General features: G+C 36.7%; 1 protein-coding gene across 1 annotated transcript in view; it reads left to right on the plus strand.

Annotated features, from left to right (window-relative positions):
• The window catches only part of CTDP1 (CTD phosphatase subunit 1), a 113,579-nt gene that overhangs the window by 67,232 nt on the left and 34,145 nt on the right, over positions 1-12,202 (plus strand). Inside the window, exon 12 of the mRNA XM_049824205.1 lies at positions 8,687-8,874. Within this exon, the coding sequence (XP_049680162.1) occupies positions 8,687-8,874 (188 nt within the window). The remainder of the gene's footprint in view (positions 1-8,686; positions 8,875-12,202) is intronic.

Consider the following 12,202-nt stretch of genomic DNA (forward strand, 5'->3'; position numbering starts at 1 on the left):
GTTTATAATTGGATAAAATCATAGCTTCCAGGCTGCAGCGATGTCAGTGACTCAGGAATTCTTTGGAGAAGTCATCCCTTTATCTCTGTTGAGACATTTTCTCTTTAGAGACTGAATTAAAAATCATTGTGAATTTTACAATTAGCAACTTTTAGTCCCTGTGAATTTATCTTCTATTTCAGAAATTGGTAGTTAGGAATAGGCTTTTTTTCCTCTTTCCAACATCAAGAAGTGTTACTAATTTAATTGAAGAAAGCAATTTTCCTTATAGTAATAACAGTGTTAATGTTTTAGAGGGACTGCCTAGAATCTGTAAGTCAGCACTCAAGGCACCCTAATTACCAAGGAAAGACTGGACCTCATGTTTCTTTTAGCTCTTTCAAGTATTTGTCCTAAAGATCTCAAGAATGTTTATGAGGTTTCTACTCAAATCTAGGCATTGCTTTCTAGATGGGAAAATCAAAGATATTAAGAACCTCTAAATGGCATTCTTTGAAGAATTAACAGTCTTTCTCGATCATAAGCAAGGATACAGGATTGTTATTGGTGTTGCATTTTAATAACAATATCAGTATGTAATCTCTAAGTGACACTTTATTTCATTCCTAGTCCAAGTATTAACTGCGGTAGTAAAACCCAAATGTAGTGAATTGTACAGTTGCAGTCAGTTACCTTAACTTTTCATTGCAAAAGTTAGGTGGTCAAGTTAATACAGGCAACCTGTTTGGTTTGTTTGGTTTTCTTCCCCACGGTATCTGCCTTTTAGGAGCACACACTGTTGTCCAAGGCTGCAGTTAAAATGCATGCTGGCTTTATAGCGGTGCTGTGCAGCAGCTTTGTGGGCTACAGGTACCGGGACTGGCGTTTGCCACTGTTTGATCCCCGGCAAGGTCCCAGCGCAGCCTCCAGGGACTGTCAGTGGGACCTCCGTAAGTAACTCCCACGTGGTGTTTTTAAATTGCTCTTTTTCAAATCTGAGCATAGCAGCTGTGCTCAGCATAGAGCGAAGGCTTAAAGGTTTTTCTTCTCGCATAATTGCTTTTCGTCCTAAAACTTGTAGGTCTTTTACCATAGGCTGCTAATATTTCTATGTGCTATTCAATAACAGTAGATGAGCAGAATTCCAGACCGCAAGTGCCAGGAAGCACGCATTACAGGTTTGGTTTTGCTCTCATTTCAAAGGCCCGACTTCTAATGTAACTCAGAAATTTGTTCACCGCCTGAACTAAAAAAAGCTATCCATGAATAATGCCCCTTCACAGAGGGGAAAAAAGCAATCCCCTCCCACTCAAAAATATACCATAAGATATTTAGAAAAGCAAGGTGTATTTTAAATAATAAATTCTGGGAATGAAGATCTGTTATTCTGGAACTTCTGCTGCTGAGGAACAAAGCGGTAATGTCTTTGATTATTTCATTAATACTGTTGTTTTACAAAAACACAGTAAAATGTTTTAACAATTCTTTACTTGCTAATGAAGAAACTACTGGTTGGGGGGGTTGTTTTGGGTTTGTGGGGTTTTTTGGGGGGGGGGTCTTTGCTGAAAGGTAAAGAGAAACAAACAAAAAAGTGTGTTTCTGAATCAAAGAACAAGAATAATTAAATACAGTAGATGGTAAAAATTATGAAGAAAAAGTAAGTTCCCTTATTTTGAAACTAATTGGGTGTTCTGAAAGCTTGAGATAAAACCATTTGTAAACCATTAAAAACAGATTCTACTTTGGTTTCTTGTTATTCACAGCGTGAATAACTGGTTGGTTGTAGTCATTAAGATAAATTCACTTGACTTCAGGTATATTTTTTTCCTCTTCCTATAAAAAGTTTGTTTGCTTTTGGAATTTCAGTGGAAGTCTGTATTTACATATAACTATGTTTTCTTTACACTGCGGTGTTGATACTCCTTTTTTGCTCTTTGGCTTCACTAGAAATGAAAAAGATTTTATAGGTGTATTCCTGAACTCGGCCCCTTTTGTCAGGGATACAATGTAACACAAATCAGGTGCCTTTTTAAAAGATACCTAAAAACTAGATTATCACTGTATTTGGTAGAAGACAACATTGAAATAGGCAGCCATGGTAGAAACTTTAATCTGACATACAAAGTTGCTTAACTAACACCTGATCTTGCTTAAGTTCTGCATACGGGTAAAGTCTGTACTATGCTGGTTAGCACAGAACCAAGCAGGATTTGAAATTAAAGACGACTGCCTGCCAAAGTTAAATGACCCTGTGCTTGACTTTCTGCCGTGTGCTCAGGAAGGTGCTTTATCAGTCCCGTCACGGCCTCTCGCTCTTCTTCTTGGCAAACGTGCTTTTTTGTGTGTGCCAAGGGGTTAAACCTTCCAGGTCAGTTGCATGAATCTCATTTCTCCTGCCCTGCTCTTGATAAACCTTTCCTTGCTTTACCAAATGCCTAGTGTATGATTTGAGGAGCCTGAGGAAAGAGAAGAGAAGCGTTCGTGAATGTGCTGTAACAGTAACGTGTCAGGTCATCATATGCTCTGTCAGTGTCGGCAGCTGGGCAGCCTTGCTTGAACCTGTTGAAGAACGTTGCTGCTTTTAAAGACAGTTCTTATTCTTACCTCCTTTGACTGTGGTACTTAGCCAGTGAAATATTCTCAGTGGCCTACGCTGCCACGGGACAGCGTGCGGCTTGTTTGCAGGTTCAGAAGCATTGCTTCCAAATCACACGTGCCTTTCGGCTGGTGTCACATCTTCCAGGACTGCAGCACGGTGGTAGAGCACTATTGGTGCCCTCTTGTAAGCTGGGTGATGGGAAGATAACTGCACCTTCTTTAGAGGAATCATAGAATCACTTAGGTTGGAAAAGACCTTCAAGATCATCGAGTCCAACCAGTACTGTATTAATTCCTGCTAGCTACTTAAAAACTTTACTAACTTCACATTATTACAATATTATTTCCATTTATTTTACCACTGCCAGAACAGTTTTGTTTTCCTACCTCTGTGCTGGAAGGTTAGGAAGTTCAGTGCACAACTCCAGGAAGATGGAGCCACCACTCTCTCTGACTTGATTTGCAATTTAATACCATTGTTCACTGTTAATTTCACAGGCTCAGAAGTGTTTTTTAATTTGTAATTTTTAATGTCACTTTTCCCATCTACTCTTTCTTTGACTTCTCATTTTACTGCTGTGTTAAAGTTCCTGAAATAGTCTGCTGATTTCTCTAACATTTCATGTAAAATATGTGTAAAACCTCCCCTGATCTACTAAAAAGCATTAGTTTGGGACAAAGCAGAAAGGAATGTTGGAAGTGGAGGCAGGGGTAAAGATGATAGGATCAAATACAGAATGATGGGAGCTTATAAAAGCAAGAAAACAAGCTCTCTGTCCTCTAGGGAAACTGTTCGATATTCTGCAAACTGCACGCCCACCGGTTCTGCTGGAGAAACAATAAATTACATGGAAAAGCATCTTTTGGCAGTATTGCTAAGGCACTGCAAAGGAATTTGGATGTTAGCAGCATTTGGAAGGTGCCCATGTTTCAGGGACAGCTTTCTAATGTAGATGTGGCTTAAGATACTTTAGAAGTAATTGAGGATAGAATTAAAAAGCACTGTCTTTCATCTTCTCCGCCTGTTTATGCACGTTTACTTGATAATTTTTAAAATACATGCAGTATATTTACAACCTTGAGCAGTTTGTGTCCTGCAGTTCAGAAGTAACCTGTATGACCAAAACACTAGCTTTTTACTTTTCTTTTTTAATAACTAATAATAAATTTTCATTTACATCATGCAAATGTGTAGGAGGTCAGTCCCAAAATATGTTTTAGCAGAAAATGTCAAGCAAAACCAGCCCCAAACACTGAACTGTTTTGGTTCTTAGGAACAGTTTTGAGCACACTGGGATTTCAGGATGTCAGCGATGTATTTAAGTATATTTAAAAAGGTGTGGTATGCATTTCATGATTAATTTTTTCAAGACTACTAGCCTATTATGTTTCAAGTAATTGTACACATACAGTTTGAGATACGCATTAAAAGAAGTCATTATTGATCGTGTTTACAATGTAGGTATATCATCCTGACAAGAAACACGGAGTCAGACTTACTCAGCTAATTGAAAGAATACTAAAAGAAATGCAGTGCAGATAAAGCTAGTGGAATTTGAATTGACGTGTGAAACATCTGTTTGCCTTTTTTAGTCTGGTATTTCTTTGCAGAGCATCAATTTACTCACTAATTGGATAGAGCTGGTGGTCTGATAGCTTTTATGTTTAATAACTACTAAGAGGGCATCATGGTCCCTGGCACCAGACATGGGAGCATTTTAAAGTCTTTGTAAAGAGTAGGTTGAGGTAATACCATGTTTTACATGGAGATAACCTGCAATTACTGGTAGACTTGGCCATCTTATTTTCATTTCAGTGTTATTTTTTATGAAAAGTATGCCATGGGGGGGATATAAGGTACATGTTGAAACCTTTTGGCACATTCAGATGGCAGATTATGTTGGTATCTGCAAGTTCTTCCTAAGATGCACTGTATTCAACACAATCTCAAATATGTGCTTAGGAGACACCGGCTTTATGCTGAAAATGCAGTTGATTTTTATCTGTGCTTACTGTCAATACCGGTTCAACTGTTTCCATTGCTAACAATGAACAGTCATTTTTGTGGCAGTGGAAACAAACCTAAGGAACTCTTTGTAAATACTTGGTTTTCCCAGAACTTTTACAATCAATTGGAGCAAAAGTATAATCGGTCTTTTGGGAAAGACTGGAGAGGGCAGATGGGGAATGTGTGTGTCTTCCATGCAAAACTGGAGAAAAAATGAGCAGCTGTCCATCAAACCTATTCTTTTTGTAGAATTTTCTGTAATTCCAGTGAATAATTGATTCAGAGCATTCTACTGCTTTTAGGAGAGATAACTTATGTAGTTACACATGATGTCCTGTTGCTGTCTGAGGTAGGTAGTTTCTCGGTTCTGTTAAAACTTGAATTTTTAAATACTTGCTAGTTTAAAAACAAGAATTAAAGTTTATTCATAGCTCTTTTATTTTTTTAATATGTAGTTTACATTACTGCATATATAATTGCTTCTTCCAAAAATGTAAAGCATCACGGTAGGTCTCTGTCACATCCATAATGCTGTCCCAAAACATTGCCTTTAAACTGTGTTTCTAACAAATTGGGGCTGCTGCTGACAGTTTCTTTTTTGGTGTTTTCTCAGAGTCTTGATTAATTTTGAATGTGTGAACTCAACTTCTAGAGTGAGAACATTTTCCAGCTGACCTGGTTTGTTAGTACTACAGAAGGTTTTGGCTTTCTTTTTAACAAAGCTTTAGGTATTTACAGCTCATGAACAGAGAATATGAGACTGAAAATCTCATTGCTCTTTGGTCTGTATACTTTGTCTGCATGAGTGTATGCTGTGTTCCTCCTAAATGAGAAATAAAATAGCTTTGTCAGCTGAGGACTTTTTCTGGCTTTTATAATCGGGTGTTTAAAGGAATTGTCAGACTTTTCATTCTCTTGTTAAATGGAACAATTTGTCGTCTTCAAGGGATGAATCATTTTTCTTTTTCAATGTTAATCATTCTTGCTGTGTTATAACAGTCTTTAAGTATTTTAAAGATAGCTGCTATGGTAGTGTTTAAGCAGTAAACATCCTCTCACTGTATCTTATCAGTAAGATTTGTTATTAGCTGGCATTTTCTTCTGAAGTGTTATGTGGTCCATTTGTATTAATCACATAATATCTAATGTGATAAGCAGAAGTTGTAGTTGGTACATCAGTATCTGTCTTGGTCTGAACCAGATTGAAAGATTCTACTGTTCTTTAAGCTTTTTTATTTATTTAACGTTAGTGATGTGTCTAGATAGATAGCTGCGACTTAAATTTTAATGTGCTTTTTTTACCTATTAATTTGTTCAAGTGAAGGGCTTAAATCTCACTGCCTCAATGAAAACAGTTTGTTTTCCATTTCTTCTGAGAATTCTGGAAGATTAATATGGCAATCTTTTTGGTTTTTTTCAGCACAATTTGCAATTTAGCCTATAGTTAGGCAAGAATCCATATTTTGGGTGCCTTTCTAGTTAAAGTGGTTTGTAAGGACCATCCCATATTAATTGTTTTCACATGCAATGATTTTCAAAATCTGCTGTATTTCTATGATTTATACGTGCATTTTAAATGCCTTTCCACAGAAATGGGACATGTACGTGTACAAGTAACTTAGTAATTCTAACATTAAACGGCATTCCAGACCTCAAAAGAATAATATCATGTTTGTGCAGAATGAAAGAAAAAAAGACATAGCAATAACTAGACTGCTAGTCCGTCAAAGCTGTTCACACAAAGCAGATTTTAAAAGACTATAAAAGTTCAGTTTGTGAGAGACATCTGTAACACTGAATGTTTATCAATCTAACTTTGTCCTTTGAAAAACCTCAACATATTTTGTAGGGAGAATGTAGTTTTAAACATAGGATTTTCTGGAAAAGCATTGCTTTTGGAATGAAAGAATAATTTTAAAGACTTGCTGGAAGGGAGTTGTTAGAGCTGTAGATCTGTGCCACCACTTGGCTGTCAATTGCTGGCCACGTTGGGTACAGTGAGTATCTTCTAACGAAGCGGTTACAGGGGTGGTGTTCCTGCCATCCCATCCCAAACTGTAATACTTAAAACACCTGACACTTTCTCCATACACTGCACACACCGAAAAATCCCTACCATGTCTACTTTCCGCACTTTTACCAGGCTCACTGTTGGCTTATCTCTAGCCATCTTGTCAGTCTCCCTGACCCTGGATTGCGTTCTGTGATTCTTATTTTCCACACGTATGAAAACTTCTGGTCATGGGAAAAGTATTTTTGGACTAATGTAATTTGATTTGATGCAGCAGTTCCTACAGTTTCTACCTGAAACTGTCATCTGTGTTTAGATGCACTAAGCTGGTACCTGGTTCCTTTTTTGTTATGGTTTCATTACAGCTTTCACAGTGAAAGAGCTGGGCATTAGACAGCAATGGTTCAGGCAGTAAAAATGGACCAAGACAAGGGCCAATGGAAAAACAGCTTAAATTGTAGATCTAAGAAACTTTCAAGTTACTTTTCATTTTGTATACAAGTCATTCCATCCAAGGATAGTATAGCCTGGATTTTTAAATCCAGTTTTAAAGCTTGAGTTGTAGAACTCTGAAACAATTTCATATTTAAATATATTGTTTTTCACAAGTATACTTTGTAACAAAATGTCCTTGCTTTCCCTTGTGCTGGCAAGTCTCCTCAAAATTATTATTTTAGGATGTTTTGAAGTACTTCATACTTTTTTTTCTTTTTTCAATATTATTATTGTTATTCCTTCTGCTTCATTGTTCTTTTGCAACAATATAGATTGGTAGAATGGAAAGTAGCACAAGATTAGGAAGAAAAAATATTTGCTACTACCCTCAAACAGGAATAGCTGAGACAGGCTTCTAGAAAGATAATAAATCCCCCAAATCCATCTGTTTAGCAGAGGCAGCTTTGACTTTCCTTCCATGCATATCAAGATAAACAAAGAAATTTATGAAGGACCAGATATAAGTGACTTTCTTATAGCTTTCTTCTAGTGTTTCAGATTATCAGTGTAAAAGCAGTGGATAAGCAGTGTAAAATCTTTTGGTCCATGTTCATATCCAGAGTTTTTCTTCTTGATAAAGCAGATGTGGCATTAGTGAGAACAGAGAGCAGTTGTAAAGCATATTTTAACTTAGGCTGAGATAAGCTGCTTTTAGGAAAAATTCTTAAATACAGTAGAGAAATACTCTCACATGGCTTCTTTCCATGTCCTCTGCCATTCACAAAAATAGAGAGACCATGGGATCTTCACCTATGTTTTCTTATGTTTTTCATCTCTTTCTGAGGGTTGAATGCCGACTCAAAGAGAATATAACCTTTTGAAGCTCAGCAGGGTAGCTCATGAGTTTGATTTGCTTTTAATGATGGTTTCAGCAGCTCCAGACCTGTCAGAGAAAATTAGCATGTTTTTAGAGGAGTATCAAATCTCATGCTAACTTTTCAGAAGCAAAGGCCAAGCAACTATTTAATGAAAAGTGTAAACATTTTGATAGATTTGCCTTTATTCATTAGCATAAGCAGACAATCTGGTTAGAGTGGGGTTCTGCGTGTTCTGCTCCATTCATACTGTATTATTTAGGAATACACTTCTTTAAAGTTACATATCTATCAAGGAATACCTGTAAATATAAGAATACTTATTAGGTAGAATTTTTAATATACCTTGCCCAAGTGATTCAATATGTTACAATAGTATAAAGTATGTATAATATAAACTATATGCTATTATATGTTACAATAGTATGAAACATCTCTCCCTTTAATTTCATAAGACAGCACTTTTTCAGTTTCTCGTTTACAGCTGTTCATGTTACAATAGAGAGCAAACACCTTCAAATGTGACTATGATGTCTGTAAGTATGTGTATCTATCTTAAGTTAAACATAGACTAATTATATACAATTTGAATAGACTATTTTGAGAGCTGTTACAGAAACTGCATTGAAGACATTTGGGGTTAATCTGAACTTTCACAAAGAAGGTCAAGGAAAGTTGAAGCATATTCTTAATGATTATTTAAGAGCAATCCAATAATTATGAAAGACTGATTATAGAATAGTCTGTTAGAGGGTACACTGACTCTCTACTCTTTGGCAGGTGGATGACATCTTAGGAGAAGGCAGTGATGAAAGTGATAGTGAAAAAAAAAAGCCAGAAGAGGAAGGTGAAAAACCTCAGATGAGTGCAACAGAGACTCCAGGAATGAAAACAGATCAAAGACCTGGATCGTCATCGTCATCATCATCATCGTCAAGTGAAAGAAGCTTAACGGGCAGTGTACCCAGGTATGAGGTTTTTAAATGTAAAAAGAAGTATTAATGATGTTTCATTGTGTTTGTGCACTATTCAGCATGCTTTTTGTCAATGCAGTATTCATGTCATTGTTAACCTCTGTATGTAGGTAACTTTTTTTTTTGGTACCTCTGCGATGTTTTGGGATTGATTAGAGGAAATGGTCATAGTAAATTTCTGTTGAGAACTAGGATATCGCCTGTTTTGCAAGAACTGAAGGCTGCTGAACTGGGTTTATTTTAAAGTAGTCTTGATCCTGAGCCAGATACACGACAATGTCCTCTGCAGTGTTACTTAAAGTAAAATAAAGCATGGTTTTGGAAAGCTATGTTTTTTCATCCTGAATTTTTGAGATGCTTTTATATGGGACGTTCATAAAAATGAGGTTGTTGAGATGGTTTTCTGCTTAGAAAGAAATTTAAACCTGCTAGTCTCTTCTGCAAAATTTATTTTAGTGTCCCAGCATTGACTATTGGATGACTATGAAACAATTTGCTAGTAAACTAGAACTTGATAAACTAAGTGCTTATTTTAAATATGTGAAGGAATGGTTCTCAATCTGCAGCCTTTCAATAGCTTTTAAGCTGAACAATATAAAGAGAACAATATAAAATGGAGATTATAACAGTTTTAATTTAGAATTGCTGGAATCATCATCCTGTAACACAAAGTGCTAAAAGTGCAAACGTGCCTCAGATGTGCGTTGTAGCTTCTTTCTGCTCTCATAACTGGACTCTGTTCTCAGTCATAAGAATTTAAGCTCCAATAGTTTTTCCTTAATGGAGGACAATGTAAGTAGTAGGACTTAAGCGACTTATTTACATTATTTTAACTTTCGTGGTTTTTCTTCTAGTGCACAGAGAATGTATAAGAGAAGTGGCAAAAACCACCACAGAATGCAATATATAAACATTCATGAGGAGATTTTGACAGGTGTAGCAAGGTTGCTGTGTGTCAGGGGTTTATTGGAGAAAAAGCTACATGGGAAGCTTGCACAGGCCTTTTAGTTTACTGTGGGTATCTCTAATCAGTGAGCATCTTCAGAAAAATGTTAGTCTAAAAGGTATGAGAATTTAATCTCTCTAATAGCTAGAAGAAAAAGTCCCTCCTAAATAAAGTTTGGAAGAGGAAGGGCAAGCCAGTGATGAATACTTTTAGAATACCGTTTGAAGCGGCAGGGCATGGTGGTGGCATGTCGCTGTTAATTCATCCTAATGCTGCGATGTTTTGTTGTGTAGAAAATGCACCAAAATCTGAAAAACGAAAGGCAAAAATAATTGTATAAAGAAATATTGCTTAAGGTTATTGCTAAATACTATTCCCCGTGTATGGTTTACAATAGAGCAAGTACGTTTGTAATTAACTTTTGCTCCATATAGGAAAGTTCGTAAGTAAGCTTGGCAATACTTCTGCTCTCAGAAGCCATGTAGAGGTAGTCATGTTGTAGCTAGAATAAAGTCTTTGAGCAGCTTCTTAAGTAACTTTTCTATTTTTGACCTTTCTACCTCTTGAGAGTTTCCCTGTCAGTTTGTTAAATTGCATCCAGGATTGAACCTGAATGGAGTGCTGGAAAACATATTCACAAAGTGCTGACCCAGTGTCTGCTAGGCAGGAAATTCTGCGTGATAGATAGAAAGGAGCCTCCACCCATCATCCTCATTCCATTTTAAGTTTGAAGTTTTAAACCGATGTTTTTGTGGTCAGTCAGTGTTGTATGCGCTAAAGAGATACCGTACCAGAGGGGTAATGCAAGAACAATTGTTAAACAGCAGGAATAAAATCTCCAGGAGGTTAATCCACTCTAACACAAATACTAGCTACAGTTTCTGAGGGCCACGTTTCTAAAAGTTAAGTGCTGTACAAGCATGTATGTCCCAACAAGATCTGAAGTTTCCGTTCTGAAAATTGGAGTCTTTGCGGTGTTGGGAGCATAATGAGGCTGAAATTGTATTTAATAATTTTCAATTATTTCTGCTCCCTCATATAGCCTGAAGTCACACGTTATTTGTTACCATGAACACCATCACCTCTTGGCACATTAAGAAAACAGTCGCTTTGTATTCTAAAGGCCAGCAGCAACTATTCATTATGTAAATCCACCCTGGACCAGCTGTTTAAATCATTATTTTGCCACTTGTTCTGGTCACCCCGATGTCCATATTTTAGTTATTAGTGTTTCCGGAAAAGAAAAGATGAACAAGAGGAAGGCAGTCCAAATATAATCCAATACTCGCATGTTCTGGCTCAGCTCATTCTTAGCAGAGATGAGGCCAGCAGAGACAGTAGCTTTCTGGTAAGCCATGCTCCATTGCTCCATTACACCTTTCCAGTAGTTACTGACACTGGAACCATAGCACTTAGAAATCTAGCACTTCTGTTTAATGTTAGTCCTCAGTCTTGAAATCTACAGCATACCGTGATCATTTCTCTGGTTGGTGCCACTTCTCAAATTCTCGTGGATGGAGAAAAAAAAATAATCTTTGAGAAATCTGACAGCTACTAGGGGAGGGGAAATGCAGCATCTTTCCTACATCCATTTACTTTTATGACTTTTGGTAGCTACCATGCAGGTAGGTTGCAATTGGACAGCCACAAGATGTTTTAAAATCCTAGCCGCTTATGCAACTTAATAAAATGCTTGCCTTTATCTCACAAGTGTCATGTTAAAAGGGTACTGCATAGACCAAACAATGAATGCAAGTTTCATGCTGTGTAAAAAGATGAAATAGAAATTAGTAAATTAAAAAAAATAGTTGTTTATACTATTCACATTTGATCAGCCTCTTGTGATTATGACCTGCATAACAATAAAATACATTTGCAGCTTACTTTTCTTTAGAAAAATCTGAAGGAGGTAAACAAGTTCTTAAATAATCTTGATCTTTGTGTAGTTATTATTTTTCTGAGATGCTTCTTATCTAATTTTTTTTAAAATAAAAGAATTGCTGTTTAGAGCTCTGATCCAGCCTTTGGTGAAGCAAACAGGAGTCTGACGTCAGCAGAAGCTGGACTTGAGCCCTGTCACAGTTCTTCTAAAATTTTCTACTTGGAGTGAAATTCTACTTAACGTAGTTGAAACATATCACACATGAAATTTATTGCTGTAAGTTATGAATAAGGAGTTATAAATCATGAAGGTGCACAGGTGGTTTTTAAAGTGTTAGTAACAATTAATGGTGCATAATATGAAAAACCTTTTGAGACTAGTACAAGTAGAATTTGTTCATAAGAGAAAACTGCATGTTTAGCTTCCATAGCACGGTACATACCTAGCAACAAGAGGTATCTCATTAGTTGGGATATTTCAAGCCTTAAGTTGTC

The sequence above is a fragment of the Accipiter gentilis genome, chromosome 20, assembly GCF_929443795.1.
Source record: "Accipiter gentilis chromosome 20, bAccGen1.1, whole genome shotgun sequence".
NCBI classification, from domain to species: domain Eukaryota; kingdom Metazoa; phylum Chordata; class Aves; order Accipitriformes; family Accipitridae; genus Astur; species Astur gentilis.